Source organism: Haliotis asinina, chromosome 11 (assembly GCF_037392515.1).
Source record: "Haliotis asinina isolate JCU_RB_2024 chromosome 11, JCU_Hal_asi_v2, whole genome shotgun sequence".
NCBI classification, from domain to species: Eukaryota; Metazoa; Mollusca; class Gastropoda; order Lepetellida; family Haliotidae; genus Haliotis; species Haliotis asinina.
The window spans coordinates 42,758,638-42,779,088 of NC_090290.1; the positions used below are offsets into that span (position 1 = coordinate 42,758,638).

General features: G+C 40.8%; 1 protein-coding gene across 2 annotated transcripts; it reads left to right on the top strand.

Annotated features, from left to right (window-relative positions):
• Positions 1–1,535: 1,535 nt before the first annotated feature.
• Positions 1,536–15,498, top strand: LOC137256075 (uncharacterized). 2 transcript variants are annotated; one of them, XM_067793768.1, is made up of 7 exons: positions 1,536–1,685; positions 9,060–9,282; positions 9,779–10,259; positions 10,940–11,006; positions 11,879–12,201; positions 12,990–13,075; positions 14,231–15,498. In XM_067793768.1, exons 2-6 carry the CDS (start codon positions 9,065–9,067, stop codon positions 13,068–13,070), a joined length of 1,170 nt encoding a protein of 389 aa, XP_067649869.1. In that variant the 5' UTR covers positions 1,536–1,685; positions 9,060–9,064; the 3' UTR covers positions 13,071–13,075; positions 14,231–15,498. The 2 variants fall into 2 exon arrangements, with proteins under 2 accessions (XP_067649869.1, XP_067649870.1); XM_067793769.1 differs by lacking the exons at positions 1,536–1,685; positions 14,231–15,498 and adding an exon at positions 4,039–4,086 and having other exon boundaries at positions 12,990–13,631.
• Positions 15,499–20,451: the final 4,953 nt, after the last annotated feature.

A 20,451-nucleotide genomic window follows, 5' to 3' on the forward strand; every position in this document is an offset into this window, starting at 1 on the left:
GTAATAGTGCTGAAAAACTGCCAAAAGTGATGTAAAATTACTGCTAGACACCTATTAGATGATCCTGCGCACTAAACGGATTTGTGACAAGAGAGGCCGTACAACGAATTGGGCGAGTACACTTGGCTGCTACAGGTAGCTTGACGAATATGCACGTGCAATACATGCTAACCGTGACATGAAATCAACACCGCATATTCCTTCGAATGATAAGACTGCAATTTCAGGCATGAGATACTGATATTCCACGCTAACCTTTAGTTAAGACGAAGACAAATAGATGATTGGGTCATTGACAAGCATTTTAGATATTCAACAATTTTGTTAAAAAAGACCCAGGAAAATGTCATTTGCTTCGTGAAATGAATCGGTGGTCCTAAACATATTTGCTCAGTATATTGTGTTGATTCAATTTGTTGGGATTGTACCTGTTCCCAAATCGAGTGTGCTGTAACAATTCATGCGTGAAACGCACGGGGAAAATGAACTTCTCGATATTTATCAGACAACCTGGCTCCCTCTTGTTTCAAGTGGATCGTTCTGTGGGGCGTTCCCAGTATGCATATTGGGGTCATTTGTCAGGTCGTGGACCATCTTATATGTGTTTACCAGTAGTTTCATTCACTCAGACAATATTCATGACACTGCTTGAATATTGCTAAATGCAGTCGTAAAACTAAACTCATGCTCCAAGTGGCCCTAAAGTGTGCAGTAACGCTACAGTAGAGATAGAATGAATGAATATATATGCAGTAAAGCTACAGTAGAGTATAACTATAGAATGAGTGAATATGGTTTTACCCGCTCTTTGCGACCGAGATACAGGACACAGAGATACGGTTTTCACTCAGAAATCAAACCCGGTCTTCAGGTTGATGAGCTAACACTTTAACCACTACGCCAACCCACCGTTCGATACATTTAAGATATTGCTCACTATTGCAATGGTACACTTCCACCCACTCACGCACACTCGCTCTCATCTGTAGTTCGACCCGTGAAGATCCAGGTTAGAACAGGCCTAGCCACTTGTCGTAAGTGACGACAAACGGGGTTGGGTAGTTAGGGTCGCTGGCTTGGTTGACACACGTCATCGTACCCCAACTGCATATATTGATGCTCATGTTGTTGATCACTGGATTGTTTGGTCCAAATTCGATTAGTTACAGACCGTCGCCATATAACTGGAATATTGCTGATGGCGGTGTGAAACTAAACTCACATTGTCATATAGATCCTTAGTTTAGTTGTGGGCTATCTAGACCAGACTTGAGTATTTACCACCCGACACTCAACAAGACTTTTTCTGATGCGTTAAACACGCACAATCAATAGTCAAAGAAACTTAGTACACAGTGTACCACTAGTTCTTCCTTTGTAGATCTTACAGACTTCATTAAAATCAATACCGCTTTGTAAGCGTTTCTTCGCTGAAGTTTACCGCAATTGTTATCGTTCTGGAACTACGGATCGACCTTGTCATAAACACCATATACCTGGCTATATAAAGAGGCCATCTGTCAAGTCCTACCAGTGGAATCAACAATAGCTTCATTGCATAAAGCGATCGAGCAAGTGTCTAACGCTAGCATTGCCATCGTCAACAGACGCTCATGCACGGGCGTGGAGAGATGGCGTTTGGCAAAATGGGCGTCCACTGATGAGGAGATAAAATACTACTGGAGGTAAGACATGCAGAATTGTCCTGTCATGTATAGTTATCGTGTTCAAATGTTGAAAATACTTATTACATAAACACACAGACAAACAGCATATTTATGTGTCACGTGAATGTACATGTCAAAATTGGCAGTGGTAAAAGAACTTAGAAAATACAAACAAAGAGACACACAAGACTATATGTGCATAAATGTATGAAATAAAAGATGAAAATATAAAGGAGTATCACTCATATGAAAGAACTAGAAGAAAAAATGTTATCGGGATGAAATCTTACGCCGGTATATACGATACGATTAATGCGGCCAGTGAATTAACAATATTTTCTGTTTTTAAGAGGAATGTAGTTTGCTCTATGTTTGATAACGGAGCAAAATTTGGGTGTAGGATACGAGATTGTCTAAACAAATCATCCCGGAGATCAGAATAATACAGACAGCTAACTAAGAAATGCACTTCGACAGCCTGACTTCTACAGTGATGACAAAGCCTTTATGCAAATAGATAAATATATCGAGAAAAGGGAAAATTAATTAACGCATTCCCTTTTTTATAAATATATATCCTACTTCGATTCTGACAAATTGACGTTAGTGATATGAATGAGTCTGGCTCAACTTCTATGTAGTGTATCCATCTTTATTGGATTATCATGGCGTATTTGTCAACGACGAAGATGGTGTATCACTGAATCACTGGGCAGGTGAATTTCGACATGACTGAAACGGCGAAATCTTACTTCATCAGTTAACACGTTTGTTCATATATTTGTGAAGGCTTTTAACAGGAATGACAAGTCTCTCATGGAGCATCACCTTTACTGAACAATGGCGACGGGGAAGAATGTTCTGTCCGATACAGTATCAGTGTGCCAGATAGCGTAGTCCAAGACGTTCTTATTAGGGTTTTGTTGCTTCTGTCATGTTTGGTTATGCTGATTATTTTTGTAGGGAAGATGTCTTTCATTTTTTTTATTTTAGATATCATTGTAGACTTGCAACATAATACATTTCCGGGGTTCCTATCACCCGCTAACGAATACCAAGCACGAACGCGCGCGCTCACGCACGCACGCACACACACACACACTCTCTCTCTCTCTTGATAATACAGTATGAAACCGCAAGAGATCACAATGTGGATTAAATGTGTGTGTGTGTGTGCATGCGTGCCTACTTGCCAGTGTGTGCATGCGTGCATGTATACAAAAAGGCAAAAGAAACGTCTGTGGAGATTGTGTAGACGTCCGATGGCTTGTTGATCTCTCGTCACCTAGCCATAGCTGCCGTGTTCAGAAAACAAGTTAAGGATTGCCATTCATGTCGGCAGTTTATGCCTGAATGCATGCATGATGCATATGCATCTCAATTCCAATGCATCACATGCGAAAGCTTCCCTTTCCCCAAAGACAAATGTTTCTCAACCCCAGTATCAAACAATACTTTTTTGGGCAAACCAAGCTACACGACCACGATTCATGTTTTCTCAAAACTTGACTTACGGTGTATATTTAAAGATAGACGTTAAAGTGCTCCATTGAAACTAAATGTCATTTCCAATATTACGACGCCTCTTTCGTATTGTGTATCACATCCAGTGTGTATGAGTGTGTGTGTGTGTGTGTGTGTGTGTGCGCGCGCGCGCTTCTGTGCGTGCAAACACCTCAACATCAGCGACCCGTGAAGGTACGAGATATGATAGGCCTTCAGCAACTCATACTTGCCATAAAAGGCGACTATGCTTGTCGTAAGAGGCGACTAACGGGATAGGGTGGTCAGACTCGCTGACTTGGTTGACACATATCATTGCTTTCCAATTGCGACGATCAATGCTCATGTTATTGATCACTGGATTGTCTGGTCCAGACTCGATTATTTACAGACCGGCGTAGGACTAAACTCTCCCATTCACTCACTATTTCAGCGACCCCTCACCCTCACCCTCACCCTCACCCTCACACTTGCACTCACACTCACACTCACACTCACACTCATATCCTCACCCAAACCTACCATCAGTTTTAAGCTAATCGATTTTGTAAATTGATAGTATATCCGCGTGAACTGCCGTGACCGCTCGGCTGTTCCCTAGCCCCAGGCCCGCGAGGGCGTGTCTCTTTACATACTTCAGAAATAACTAGTTTGCACAGTACATTTAACGTTTGCTGCAATTCAGTAATCAGCCTACTGTCACTGACAGTCTTCTCGCCAAGGTCGCGTGTAACATGACCACTATCTGTTGTGTCACAGCCCGTTGTTCAAAGTCATGATTGGATATACACTGGGCTATCTCTATAGATTTCATGTCACATGGAAACTGTGATACATTATTGTTCAAAATAGAATTTGATGTAGGGGTCTTTTGGACGTGAGGTTTCTACGAGTAAGATACAGGCATGTTAATTCGGTAATAATTGGACGAATACAGATTTTATATACTCTTAAAAAAAGTGGGGGAACTGTACTTTCAATGTACGATTGTCGAAATTGGGAGATATATGGGATTGAATCAAGGTTGATACAATAATAATGAATGTTTTGAGAATGCATAACCACATCGCTTTCTTTCAAAGCAAAGCTGTTCGTTCAGTTATCCCCCTTGTTAGGTGACTGGAGTATGACATGAAAATTTCAGGTTCACAATTTTCAGTCAGTAGTGTGTGATTTGACCCTGAAAACCCTGACCATGCACAGATGCCAGAAAATTACCAGAATAAAATGGTCTATAGTGATTTATCGACCTGCCTGAAAACGTCAAGATTCATAATAACACCCCATGCACGTGAATGAGGCTCCCACGTTGTGCACTTGCTTCCCATGAATTGTGTTTGCGTGTGGTGATAACGTGAAATGATGCTGCATACACAAGATGAATGTCATTGTAACATTCCCCAATGGGTTTTCTTTCTACCAGACTTCAAAGTTCAGGTTCCCCTACTTTTGAAGAGCATACTATAGAAGGGAAATATATTGGAACATATGTTTACTTGTACTTTATATTCATCCTCTTTATCAACATATTATCTTTCTCCAATCCGATAAATACCCTCTATCCATTTGCCACCACAGTTCTGTTACGGAAGTGACGTCATTTTCTCCATCTTGTCAATACGCATCGTAAAATATCACTGGATGGCTCATTTTAGCGATGTGCCATTAGAATCAAACTCCAGAGAAGCTACATTAGCTTTGTTGTTTTGTTGTTCAACGTCGCACTCAGCAATGTTTCAGCTGTCTGTAAATAATCGCGTTCAGTTCAGACAATCCGGTGATCAAGAACATGAACAGCGCACAGTAACTATTGGTGCAGGATAGTTAACGCAGTGGAGTTGACATTTATTGTATATTAACTGTGTGGTTACAGAAATCTTTCGTCTTTTCCTGGTGGACGGTCCAGTTTCGATTTCCCTGTAAATGCAAGAAACCAGGGCACGTTTAAGGTCCCTATCGCGGTACTGTTCGAATATTACTATTGTGGGTAAAGTTTTAACCGTTTAGTGCTTAGAATTCTTCTTTATAAGGTACAAAGTAGGGTTTCAGCAGGACAGAACCTTGAAGATAAGGGTTGGTATTGGACTTCAGCAATCCATGATTGTAAGAGGCTACTAACGGGACATGTGTTGATCAATGATAATGTTGGTAGTCCCATTATTGGATAATATTGGTAGACTCGATTTTTATGGTGATCACCGTCAAACAGCTGTATTGTCGCTGAGTGTGGCCTTAAGCAACAAACAAAACAAAACAACAAACAATGAACGGCTATACATCGTTCGTAGAAATATATCATCATGAAAAGAAAAACACGGCCAGGAGTTGCTTGAGAATTTAATGACAATATTGGGAAGAAAATGCAATTTATGCTAAGATTCACACTTTTGGTAAATGTGCAGAAAAGCTTCTGCTGGGGATATATTCATTACTAATATAATTTTTTTTAAATCTGTTTTTGCATTATTGAAATTATCAAACAGGAAACACACAAACGAATAAGGAAGAATAGACTAATGCTTCGTCTCTGAATAGATACAATTTTGACAAACAAACGAACAAACAAACCTATTATAAATTGAAAAGCAGCCCCAGGGAGACCGGAACTTGAACCTGAGGAAATCTAGACTTGCAGAGAGGGCTAGACTGTAGAGAAAATAATGTGGTTCAGGGACAGTGAGACAGACTAAAGGAAGCATAACAATAGATGGATACAACAGAGAGGCCTATATACAAGTGTGATGAGTCTTAGTCGTCATTCTGTTCAGCACTTGATGATAACGGTGTTAGAAATGTTGTTCTCGCTCTAATAGAGTAGTTTTTCATCCAATGTTATCCTTCCTTACTACTCCAAATGCCTCTCAAAGAAGTTAACAAACAAATAATCTAACAGGACAGAGGGTGTCATATTTATATGTGTGTCTAGCTGCAACAACGGGTAGTGATAAAGATGCTGGAAAATGTCAGGTATGTATTTTGTCAGTGCTAATTGTCAAACATGGCGTCGTCCCAGTTTATCACCTTGGATCAATCATTAGTCAATTCAAATTAGAGGCACCATTCAAGTAAGACGTCACTCTGTGTTCCGCGAATACAACGTTTATTTCCAACACCGGCTATTTATCGCTATGCATTCATGCCTCAAAGCCTCCCCGAATACAACGTTTATTTCCAACACCGGCTATTTATCGCTATGCATTCATGCCTCAAAGCCTCCCCGAATACAACGTTTATTTCCAACACCGGCTATTTACCGTGGTGTATTTTTCTCACAAAGCCTCCCTGAATACAATGTTTATTTCCCACACAGGACATTTATCGTGATGCATTGATCTCCCAAAGGCTCCCTGACTGCAATGTGCATTCCCCACACAGGATATTTACTATGGAGTATTTATTCCCCATACAGGATATTTTCTATGGTGTGTTTATCTCATAAAGCCTCCCTGATTACAACGTTTATTTCCAACACCGGCTATTTATCACGATGTATTTATCTCACAAATGCTCCCCGACTACAATGTTTTATTCCCCCACACAGAATATTTGCTATGGAGTATTTATCTTACAAATGCTCCCTGAATAGAATGTTTATTCCCCATCCAGGATATTTACCATAGCGTATTTAACTCACAAAGGCTCCCTGAATACAAAGTTATTCCCAACACAGGATATTTACCATAGCGTATTTAACTCACAAAGGCTCCCTGAATACAAAGTTATTCCCAACACAGGATATTTACCATAGCGTATTTAACTCACAAAGGCTCCCTGAATACAAAGTTATTCCCAACACAGGATATTTACAGTGGTGTATTTATCTCATAAGGCCTCCCTGAATACAATGTTTATTCCCCATCCAGGATATTTACTATGGTGTGTTTATCTCACAAAGCCTTCCTGAATACAATGTGTATTTCCAACACAGGATGTTTTCCACGATGCATTTATCTCACAAAGGTTCCCCGAATATAATGTACATTCCCCACATAGAATGTTTACCACGAAGTGATTATAATATACTCCTCCTATGATGATGTATTTATCTCACAAAGAATTTCTGGCTTCAATGTTTATTTACCACTCAGGAAATATACCATAGTGTACTTATCTCACAAAGCCTCACTGAATACAATGTTATTCCCAACACAGGATATTTACCACGAAGCATTTATCTCACAAAGCCTACCTGAGTACAATGTTTATTTCCAACACAGGATGTTTACCACGATGTATTTATCTCGCAAAGGTTCCCCGAATACAATGTATATTTCCCACACAGAATGTTTACCACGGAGTGATTATTATATAGTCCTCAAAAAAGTAGGGCATAATGAACTTTCAATTTGGATAGGAAGTGTAAACGTTAACAAACGTTTCAAGGGCTGACATCTTTTGAACGCATCAGCATTTCCTTCTATTACCACCCCTAAACACAACGCATGATATGCACGTGCACAACGCAGTAGCCCTATGCACGTGCATGGGGTTCCATTCTTGATTTTGACGTTCATTTCAAGAAGGTCGAGAATTCACTTATAACATTAATTTTGACACTCATCTTGCATCACACATTTGTTAGTGTTTGTTTCTAGTCGTTTGTTTTAAAATGAAAATCGTGCACATACAAATTACATGCCATACAACAATCATCTTTCAAGAGCGACTACATGCCAAACAACTACGGCTGTAAGGAAGTGCAAATGATGAAGGGTATTTACTTTCCTAGCCACACAAACGTAATATTTATCATTGACAGCAGCAGTAGCATCCGGTCGCGTGTTTAATGTACCAGCTGTGTATTTAATCGTTGCTGGGCTGTAGGTCTTCCTGTACGTTGCGTTATGTCAGATACATACCTCTCATAACAAGTAAAGAACCCCCGCAAATTGAAGGCTGAAGGTTTGCAATACCAGGCCCGTAGCAAGCCATTTTCATCGTTCAAGCCCGATAAGCTGCAAGGCTAAATACATATATTTAGATAGTAATGGGGCCTTTCAATTTTCATGAGACCTGATACGTAATTGTTTGACGTTTGTTGATTTCAATAACTTCAAAATATCTGATCCATATCTTGAAATCATAAGGAGGGAAACTCAGAGTAGTCGACCATTAATTGTCTTCAGTCTGATTCAAAGAGGGATTATCATTTCAAAGTTGATTTGACAACGTGATTGCAGATACGTTTGGCAAGAATTAGAAAAAAGCAAACATTATGTGTACGTCTGTGGTGCCCTTAAGTGCACAATGGTCTTAAGTGCACAGAAAGTATTAATATTCATCAATGGGCGGAGCTTATGTGACTGCACTTAAGACCATTGTGCATTTCAGGGCACAACATACGTCCGAGCTTTTTTCTAGAATGGTAGCTGCGCCCCTGGGTGCTCACCTGCTTTGACATGTTAACTATTGCTACACGAATAAATCTGATGTTCTTCACCACATCTGCTTAAGTTATGCTCGAACTAAGAAATATTACATAAAATAGATGTACGTAATGTACAATTACATGATTTGCATTCAAGGATTCTCAACAGACCGCCGCCATATGGCTGGAATATTAATGAGTGCGGAGTAAAACTAAACTCTCTCACTCACTTAAGGATTCTCAATTCACTGTTTCAACGTGGCGTGTAGACCTTGGCTTCACTGACTCAAGGCGAATGAACCTGACATGGCGAAATATCCACTTCGTATTTCTTTCGGCTGTCAGAGAAGATAAAGAATTGTAAATACAAAACAAAACCAGTTGATGGGAAACCCTAAATACGGAGATATTCTTATCTTGAGAAACTTTATGAACCTGTGGTTTTGCACCATTTTGTATCTCTAAAAGAAATTAACGAATTTATTTTCCGTTATTGTAGTTAACCTGTCTTGCCATTTCAGTGACCATGCGAGGTCGACATAGACCGTTCCTCCTGGGTCTCCTGACATTCCTCGGGACGCTCACAGTGTCGTCTGCTCGGGCCGTCTGCGAGCATAAGATTCAGTTTATGACCTTCAACGCCGACCTGAGTACTCAAGTCCCACATTATGAGCAGAGAAGAGACCTCATCCCATTGGCTCTTGCAGAGACAAATGCTGACGTCATCTGTCTCCAGGGCATATGGTGAGTTAGTGAGGGCATTCACTTCATCTGACATCGTCACATATACATCAAACTACAAACTCAACAGGTTCACTAACTTTAGTTCGCCATACCCGCACGTCATTCACATTTCGACTAGGATATACCGCAAAATACAGGAATAAAATAACCAACGGATCCACACATCACCATTTCTTTCGTCGCAGTATAGACTAACGTCTAGGCTCTGAGGATATATAATTCTGAATAATCCCACTGAAATTGAAATGGAGCTCCAGTGAGATGGAAGATTCCGAGCCTGAGCAATCTAGACTTGCAAAATTTTGAGCTTTATCACAGTAAATAATCGAGTTTGGTCCAGACAATCCAGTCAACAGCATGAGCATCAACCTACGCATGTTGACATGTGTCACCAAGTCAGCGAGCCTGACCACCCGATCCCGTTAGTCGCGCCTTACGACAAGCATGAGTTACTGAACATCCATTCTAACCCTGATTTTCGCTTTACTGTTTTCAGGAAAGGATCGGATGTTGATCGGATCTCAACAGCTGTGAAAGACGTCTTCCCCCACTCCTTCAGCAACGTGCACTACACCGTGGGTGAGAGTCAGTCGGAGGTGAAGAAGATGGTGATCTGGTCCATGTTAGAGAAGTACTTCCCCATGTTGAGGACAGAACCCTGCAAGGTATTGGAGGCCGTCCCAATGGGCTACTGTCTGCTGTTCAGCTGTCAGCATCTGTCGGGGACCCAGCTTATGCAGTGCATGGCGTCACACTGCGCCCGTTACATCAACGACATCAGTCCCGCATGCATAGCTTGTATAGTGAGGAGTCCAAACTCCCGGAAGTATGAGTCCGAGTGTGGAGAAGCTGTAGCTTTGCCGGGGATGAGAGCGAAGATGAACAATCATGGGCTGCTGTTGCTGAGCAAGCTGAACATCACGGGCTCGACTATGGTGCGCCAGCAGACGGGGAATCACGGATACCTGAAAATGGAGGTGGGAAGTCTGAGGTTTCTGGAACTATATGCCTGAAATTAATCCAGTATTTGGTGTCTGTGGACAAGAAGACATGTGGTGGAGAAGACCCATTTTGGGGGATAGGTCTACAAGTTCGTCTTTGCAATAGATGTGACGTTCTAATGTAGATCCCAGCCACAGGACCTCGTGTCACTGCGAGGATTAAAGATATTTTTAATATAAACATTTTGAGATGACCCCCGACTTTCAAGTTGGGGGTCATCTCAAAACTTTTATATGTTTTCTTTTAAATCTTTAATCCTGTGAGGGCCAGTGATGCTAGCATCGTTCTCAAGCGACAATTACGTCGCATCTCTTGCAAGAAGAAGTTGTGCATCCCGAAAAATTGTTCCTCTCCCCGAGCTATATGAGTGGAGTCGTTCCACTTAAAGAAGTAGACTGCCAAGGACGTGTTGTTGTTTAACGTCGTGGGCAGCAGGTGTCTAGCTATAATTTTCCTTAATGAAAATGGTCAGATGTAACATATGTCACAGTCCGGATTACGCTTTCTCAGTAAAGTGCAGATTCCGACACTCATTTTGGTTTGGACCCGCACTCTCAGAGAGAGGCACCTATTCGCCATCACAGGACAACCATCTTGCATGCTGCATCTTTGTATACCTCGGATTGTGATTGTTTTCTTTTGTATAATTTGCCAGATTCAAGATGTCGGTAGTGTTATTTGTGCGCATCTACACGCCAGTGATGAACTTCCGGGCGTAGAAGGTAGGATGCTGACCACAGGCTATCGATACATAGCATATGCCCCTATACTACTGTAGGAACATATATGTGTCAGTAGCGTCTTCTACTGACTTACAACATGGCGACTGCATAAATGTGACCTTGACCTTTGAAGCTATTATGACTGGAATGAGAAAACTTGTTAATCCAGCCAAGACATAACTCCATAATTCCAGCCTTGTTCCGTAACCATGAGTTTACATTAGACTTATGCCCTCAGTTTAACTACTCCCTTGCCTCGAGAACATCGTTATATTCTTGTTTGTTGTTTAACGCTACTCTCAGCAGTTTCGAGCTATATGACGGCAGACAGTAAAGAACATAGTCATTTGAGTCGTTAGCATCCAGGGGGTTAATCTACGCAACTTGCGATATGATGACACGTGTCAACCAACGCCAAGATCCTGTTAGATGCCTCTCAAGGCTGAAGACCAGTGTGTCATATGTGTACTCTGGTAGTCGGCATATTTCGCTTCATAATGTATCGGAGCGGTGGGGTAGCCTAGTGATTAAGGCGTTCACGTGTCACGCTGAAATTCCCAGTTCTATTCCCCACATGGGTTACAATGTTTGAAGCCCAGTTATGGTGTCTGTTGCCCGTTATATGGCTGGGATACTGCAAAAAAGCGGCTTAAATTAAACTCGTTACTTCTTCATAACTAATACTTATATAATTTTGACCATAATATGAACAAAATTTCATTTTTTCATTGGTTCCCATGTGCACAGATCGATGCTCATGCTTTTTAATCACTAGAGTTCCTGGTACAGACTCGATTATTTACATATAGCTGTAATATTGCTGAGTGCGGTGTAAAACTCGCTCACTCAATTTTTTTCACTATTGGTTTCAGATTGCGGAGAGAAAGTCGCCAACCCGAACCGCGCCTATGACAACCTAATGGGAGTATATAATCTCGTGTCGGCAGGGGATACGAAAAAACACGTGATTATGGGAGACTTGAATACCAGCCCACACTTACCGTGGAACATTGATTCTCTGTTTGGGGCGAGTTATGCCGCCATCATCTATGGTGGTTTTTCTATCCCTTACGTAGAACACATCGGCCACTGTACCTACTGCGCAGACAACAAACTCGTCCGCAGCATGGGGTACAACAAGAGTCACATTCTTGACCACGTACTGACCAAGGGCTTTGTACCTTACAGTGCCATGGTGAGTTGATAGAGTGAGCGAGTGAGTGAGTGTAGTTTTACGCCGCGTTAAGCAATATTCCAGCAATATTATTGCGAGGGACACCAGGAATGTGCTTCATACAACTTAGCCATGTGGAGAATGGAAACCTGGGTCTTGGTGTGACGAGCGAACGCTTTCACCACTAGTGAGTTAATACATGTATACTTTAGGTGTGTGAGTTGACCTTTTGTCATGGCAGAGGATACCAGATATGGGCGCTGCACATCATACCCCAGGTAGGGAATCGACTTCGTTCTGACGCTTTAAACACTATGCTACCCCACCGCCCCCTACAGATTTTAGGATTATACTGATACGAAGAAAAATGGATCATATTGCCTTAGTGAATGAAAGAGTTGGTTTTACCGTACATGTCTGCTTAATGGGTAAAACGCCAGAATTGATGCAGGTCTTTGACTTTTCTCGCTTTGATGGAACCCACAAGCACTGGTATGTTGCTGACATATCCAGAACATAATCTGAACCAACCGACCATAGGATTCTGGCGTTCACAAGGGAGACAACTCTTGACGCCGACATACTGCCTCAATACTTTTGTGTATTAAATGTATGGTACCTACCCCGACAGAGAACAAAAGCAGAGACATTCCAGCCCAGTATTTGAGCTGCCAAACAATTTAGATACTCAGTTCTATACATTTTCCTTCAGACAACCACAGAACAATTGGCCCAAAACCTGACAATGACGTTTGCGGTGCATAAGAGGAGTTAAAACATGTTCTGTAAGGGTATTGTTCTGATTTCAGCGGACGCTTGACAGTTACAAAGGAGAGCCCTTGTCAGCTCACTACGCTGTGCAGGTCGGAATATGTGTGGACGAGAAATAGCCGAGGTCAATGAACTACCATTTGCCTCTCCATCATTTTCGTGGTTTGGGGGGAATTCACTAATCTGCCGATTCCCAAAAGCTTAAAAATAGAAGCAAGCGGTTTTATTTTAATATTTTATTACGAAGATCAGACATTGAAAACACTGTAACTACCAAAATTGTTAATATATTATTGACAATACTTTAATCTAAAATATTATTGATAATACTTTAATTTAAATCTTTGTACATGTAATATAAAAAGTCTTAAAAACATAACGAATTAAGACTAATCTATTATTGGCGTTCTTTTTTTTTAGTTAGACGTTGGGACCTGAAATTGTTTTGCCAAAAAAATAGTAAACAAAATCTGGCCTTGATTACCATCATGTCTTGTTGGGTTTTTTCACATGTGCCAAATGTTTCTGGTATTCTACCCTGTATCCTTAGACTACCATATATGGCCTCGACCTCTTGTTATTGCTCTTAACCCTCTTGAATACGCTACTTTCCAAATCTCGATCCTGCTTCTCAACCCTCTTCTAAGGCCACATAAAATAAACGCTTTGTTTCTCATCCCGAGAGTCGGATTTGCGGTCCTTGATGATTATGTCTGTCCGCAGGCGAAGATGACCACGACCACGGTGGAACTGTCAATGCCTTTATTTTCTGCCTCTTCTGTACTCTTGTCTCTGATGCGTCTCTCTTACGAAACTGCGACGCGAGTCTTAACGGCAGTAAAACCTTACACTTTACAATATATACTATGTTGTATGAACGATCACACGCATGCACACACGCACGCACACACACACACAAAACACATACCCATTGCTCTATTAAGCATTCTTTTCTCTTACTGCACGTTTGTCTTTATAACTACAACTTAAACGTTTAAAGACGTAATTTACCAAGAATTTAAAAGACGCGACCGACTCTTGCTAAAAAGTTGTTCGACTGATAGTAAAGCACCGAAGACTTCAGTAAAGACACGTATTTCCAAATATCTCGTGTCAGTTTAAAGAATTACGACCGATGCAATAGTATGTTTGGACTAACTAAATTTCAGTGATTTTCAAGCGACAGACTTTAATTCCTTTGCATGTGTTTGTGAAGGGTTTGAATACGCTTTCCATTCCTTCCTACTGATATTGGTGATTCATATACACATATATACAGGATCAGGTGGTCATGCTCGCTGACTTGGCTGATACATGTCATCGGTTCCCAGTTGCGCCGATCGATGCCCATGCTGTTGATCACTGGATTGTCTGGTTACGACTTGATAATTTACAAACCGCCCGTGTATAGCTGGAATACAGCGTAAAACTAAACCCAGTCACTCACTCATATACACATGAGTGTGATAAAGATGAAAATCGTACAATCGACTTGGCTTTTTGCCGGAAATGTCTCCTCAATACGGAAGGTGTTTGTCGCTAATGCTTACAAATATTTAAAAAGCTATCTTTTATGTGTATATATCACACAAATATATGACACAACGATGCACTAAAATGATGAGAAACAGATTTTTTATTTTACTGTAGCCGAAAAATACTATCACATGAATCCCATGGCCCAGTTGCACAAAGGTATCTGAGTGCTAAGACCGTCTTTGTTAGGGTATCGGAGATTCGATCACCGTAGCGCTACAATCGTTTCGTGCAAGTGATCCCTGCTTAGTGGCAGGGTTCTGACAAACATTTACATCACGAAAAATAGCGTTTTGTCTATTTGGTAGTCAGTTAGACCATTAGACCTTTCTACTTCAGTACCTTCAGCCATTGACGGACACCCATAGGTAAACTGAAAAACAAAAGAAACTATACATTTCCGTTGTTTTGTGTTTGAATTTCAAGTTATCCGAAGTTGGGCTGGTATATCATACCCAGCGCTGACGTTAAGTCGGCTCTCAAAGAGTACTTCTTCATGGTCAAGTTTTTAAATTTATTGTCTGATTTAGCCGTTTGAGTATATATTCGCAAAATATCCAACTGTTCCTGTATCCTTCAATATGAATATTGAAAACGTGGAACTGGTCACGAGGCTCCAGATTCACAGGAATGAAAGATGGGGAAAAAGACGCACGATATTACAATTCATTCGGTATTCACGTACATGAAACAAAAACGTTATACTTTTTTTTATCTTCAGTTTATGTGTGGAACCTTCTTTAGCGTTTGTTGGCTTTCTTTCCGGCGACGTATCTACAATATCAACAAATATCAATATATTTATCCAGTTCTACTGCATACTGGTCGCTATCCACTGACCAGAATCATTCGCATAAAACGCAGTCGGATATAAATGTCATTTTGTGTTATAACGAGGTGATAGTGAAGACCCGTTGTAACCGTATCTTTAGGTGGTTATGGTAGAAACGGAATGTTTATTATGGTCCTGTTTCCAAATATGTATTATGTTTGAATAAACTGATGAACACAGCTTACTTAGTGTTGCCCTTTGAGTGAGTGTTGTTTTGCGCAACTTAGGGACTGTTCATAATTGTACAAAATCAATGACCTACCCACCTCCACCACCCCTCAAAAGCGTCCAGTGACCGGTGGTCAGTAAGTGCCATTTTTAACTCGTGTATTTATGAACTGCATTTGGATGAATTGCATCTCTACCTGAGAAGACACACACCGGCGCAGCGATGACAGGACAGTGTTGAGAAGGATCAAGACATGATCAAAACAATGGAGAATTCATAGCTTCCGGGAGGGACGTAATTAGCTTTGCAGAGTTGTGTCCCTTTTGCATGTCAAGATATTTCCGCCAAAATTCCCGAACGTCCAGACTGGTTTAAGGTTTGTCACTACAGTTGTAAACGTAGCAGGCCTGAGTCGGCGCATCCTCGATATCTCCGGGTTATAACGTTCCGATAAATCTCCACTATGCCCCGGATGCTTCTACGGCTCGGCCTGATAATATTATTTCCCTTGGCTGGCTTTTTATCCAATCAGATGTCTACGCTGGGAGGTTGAGCGTACCAATCACAATTCGCTTTTCAAATTATCTCACCGATTGTTCTTGGCAGAACAATTCATGCAGAGGACCTCTGGAAGAGGTAGAAGGAATGAATGCATATACTTTTTTTAAGTTTCGGACCTGACAATTTGTCTGTATGAATTTTTCAAAAATTTAAAAAAAAACCCATTATAGCTGCGACCGCTATCTCTGTTGACACTGGCTAGCTCGGTTGTAACGGCGGCTTATCTGATTCGCTACTGTGAGAATGCAGAGCCAGTAAAAGGGGGTAATAAAACAATCGGGCCGTAGATTCATCGAGGGTGTAGTGGAGTTATCGAGGTTGGCATCGGCCTGGGTTTGTCTACTCCATTAAGCTGGCATGGCGTGGATAGCTTTCAAGGTGGCGTTAAAAGTACCTCAAACAACCCCTCACTCACTAACTCACATCTTGAATGTTACATGCCTCTGACCTAGTTGCGGGCATAGCAATGTGCAGTATTCTTCGACAAAGTCCTGTCACCATGTGTCCCAGTCTACCCAACTATGAATGGGTACCTCGTAAGGATGGGAAAGTCACATAAGCCCGGTGCGCCGAGTATCTGCAAGAGTTGTATGATCCCCAGGGAGTTGAGACTGATAATAACGAAGTGCTGCTGCGATTGACATCCTATAATCGACTGAAAAACAAATCGACTGTGACCAGCCGAGCTGGAACTCACCGCTACATAAATAGATTATAGTAATGATAATAATAATCTAGAGTTTTCTAGACAAAAGGAAGCAAACATATTCTCAGAAACAAAGACATTATAATGCGTTGGTTGTGTTACGAGTTTACGCTCAAAGACCTTCGATCCAACAAACTCTGTGTTACTGTGAACATCACGCGTAACATATTGACTATCAACACAACTTTGTAATATGCAAACATGCTGTGGGTAGACGTGCTGCATCTACACACATCGTATTGGAATCTAATAGTCAGTCAAAACCAAACTATTGAAAACGTGACTTTATCCCTTTACTTCGAATTAAAACCTGTTCGAGATTATGTTCAAATGGAGTTGTATAGAGACACGTGTTGGACAGGTTGTTTGAATTCGAAACATGAGTGACAATGGTGAATGAAAGTGTGTGCGCGCGTGCGTGCGTGCATGCGTGTGTGTATTGGTGGATGGATTTAAAGTGTTCCTTCTCATATTGTACAGTACAAGTGGTATGTAAAGAGCAAACCAGTATTATTGCATGCGGCTTTGAAAAAAAACGAACTGAAAAAATACTATCTGAAACCATTTTGTCTTCAAGTTAATAATCTCATTCTGACCTGGGCCTGCTTTTACAAAGCAGTAAGGTGGTCGTAAGTCACTAAGGTAACCACAGTACAGTGTGAAAGAATAGGAGTTAAGGATAACCTTAGTAAAGGTTGCTTCGTGAAAGGAGCCCCTGGACTAGAATTGTCCATAAGGCAAAATTTAAGTGAGTAAGTGAACATGATTTTAAGTCGTGATTAATAACATTCCAGAAGTTTCATGGCTGGGGACACCAGAAATCAGCGTCTCGCTTGTTTGTTGTTTGGTGCCGTATCAGCAATATTCCGCTTATAAGGCGGCGGTATGTACACAATCGGGTCTGGACCAAACGATCCAGTGATCAACAGTATGAGACACTCATCAAGGGGATCGAACCCGAGCCTTCGGTGTGACGAGAGCACGCTTTAACCACTTGGCTACCCGGCAGCCCTAAAGGAATGGATGATAGATACAGTAACACTTAAGAGATCGAACCACAGACTGGGAACACCTGTACCGATACAAATGTACCATCATGTTCACCTGACAAAACAGTCCTGGCGCCACAGGCGTAACAGGATCCATCTGATATAGCCATCGATGGGAATTTGGCAGGTGTGCGTTCTGTGTGCGAAATTTATCAGTGATATCAAACATTGGTTTTCCGATTCTTATTCAGTTATTTAAAGACCGACGATATATCTGTGGAATATTACTGAGTGGGTTTTTTGCATCAAATCCTCGCCTGTTGGGTAGAAATTACTAACATTGACAAGATATTTGTGGTGCGCTTCACTCATTAAGAGGATTTTATGGTGCTCTGCAGTGAGTTTAGTTTAACCACAGGCAAACTGTAGCGCAAATGGGGTTGCGCAGCATAGAAAATATGACAAGTCCTCGCTCGCATGTAAGAAACTGGTCATATTCTCTATGCTGCGCAACCCATTTGCGCTACAGTTTGCTTGTGGTTTAACTCAGTAGGTTGTGCGGTCTGTAAATAATGGAGTCTGGACCTGACAATCCAGTGATCAGACAGCATGAGCATCCGTCTACACAACTGGGATACGATGATACGAGTCAACAAAGTCAGCAAGCCTGACCACCCGATCCCATTAGTCGGGGATGTCAAAAGGTAGTGAGCCTAACTATACTTCTCGATGTCCAATGTCAAGATAAAAAAGTCAAACAAAATGGGGATCGTTAGACTGGAACAGCAAAATCAAATTTGCTTGAGGTTCACATATAATGTAAAATAAAACATAAAAACAGCCGAGTGTATGCCATTGTCCTGTTGAGGCTCAGTACGTTTTGACATCCCCTCGTACTCTAGTCGCGAGACTCGCCTTGGTTATGTTCTTTTATTACTCGCCCGTTGAAGATACTGCAGTGTAATATTTTCACTCCAATATTACACTAGTGTAATCTGCTTGACGTATGACGTCAAAATGGTTCAGAGTTGTGACGTCACAATGCTAATGTTGATGTCGCGATTTTACTAGACCTTGCTTGACTTGAAAGGTGAGAGTACTCACACTGTAGGCAATATCGCCGCAGTTTCTGTCAATTTATGTTGGCGAGTAATAAACAGAATACTAAACTCGCTTCCGTGAAATACAATTTTCATTAAACTCGTTAAAGATAGCAAATCATTAACTCGTTTAATAAAAATGGTATTACACGGAAGGTCGTTTAGTATCCTCTATATATTTGTCAAGACCACCATCGGGCTCATAGGTTTGTAAGTGGTAAGCGTTACGGAGCTACATTATCCTCAGCTTTTCTTCCATACCAAACTGTAGCGCAAAGATGGTTGCGCAACAGAGAGAAAAATAAACAAATGTTACATTTGTAACTAATTTTCGTATAAATATTGTTTGAGTTAGATATCCTGCTATCATAATGTTTTAATCGAATATGAATTGATTGTATTATCGAAAACAATGATATGAATCATAAAAAGTTTTTGACAAACTCGCACCCAGCCAATCAGTTTTCATAATTGTTTTGTCTATACAAACGACACAAACAAATTCAATAAACACGACAATTCCGTTAAATATCTTTGCCAATACATTTCATAAAACGTACAAGCTATTTTCATTAATATTATCAGTTTTCCTAATAAGTTTGGATTAAATCGCTGTTTATTAATCTGTTCATATGAAAGTACAATATTAGTCCCAACTTATTATATATTGCACATCGGAGGAACTAAAGCACATGTTGCAGTAATGGCCCCCTGTGATCTTCTAACACTTGCGTAGAGGCTTAAAATGTGGTATGGTACACTGAACAAGTCAATTTCATACACACGCATACCATACATCCACATATATAATGCTGAACAAGTATGTATGTACTTTTTTTTAGTAAATGCTGAAATTTGTTTCATGGAAAATATCTTAACGATGCGCAAAACGTAAATAATACTAAAAGTGGATTAACACTGGTGAACCGCCACCTCAAAAAAAGTGCATAATATGTGAAACAATAAATTTTAAGCACTTTAGCTTGGTCTGAGAAAATAGTGGATGGTACCAAGAAACATGGAATTATCCGCAGAATTCAAAACTGTGAAGTAAATATACAGTGATGTGCCATAATTATGTCATGAAATAGAAGCCATGTTTGAGGGCAATTTTGGCAGAGCGTTTAAGAAAAGTGATAAATAAGGGTTACTTGCCATGCACAAGAATGTTTGGTTGGTTAATATTTAGTGATATGGCCCTTACAGCTCTTGTCCTTCGTGGAATAGACAGATACAGTGCCTGAATGTGATGGAGAGGTATGGCTTGCCAAATCCTGAGGATCTGCTGGAAAAGTTCCTCTTTTGTTTTGATGGTGTGGGCAACTCGCTGCAACCTGATTTTGACCAATAACCACAAATTTTCAATAACATTCAAGTCTGGTGATTGTGATGGCCATGGTAAACACTTGATATTGTTGGTTGCATTCCATTCTATAGTGAAACGAGATTCATGACATGGAGCATTGTCATTTCTTGGAAACGATAATCATCATTTTGCACCTGTTCGGTAAGAACAGGAAATAAATTGTCATCTATAATAGAAACATACTTCTCACTGTTAATAGTTCCATCAATTTGAACCAGTGTACCAGCTCCCTGAAAGGGCA

What these genes read in the sequence shown, in the direction of transcription:
- LOC137256075 (XM_067793768.1), top strand. Translation starts at nt 9,065, where the DNA reads ATGCGAGGTCGACATAGACCGTTCCTCCTGGGTCTCCTGACATTCCTC. An exon ending in ATCTGTCTCCAGGGCATATG is followed by an intron (nt 9,283 to 9,778) that starts GTGAGTTAGTGA and finishes TACTGTTTTCAG; the next exon opens with GAAAGGATCGGATGTTGATC. An exon ending in TTGTACCTTACAGTGCCATG is followed by an intron (nt 12,202 to 12,989) that starts GTGAGTTGATAG and finishes TTCTGATTTCAG; the next exon opens with CGGACGCTTGACAGTTACAA.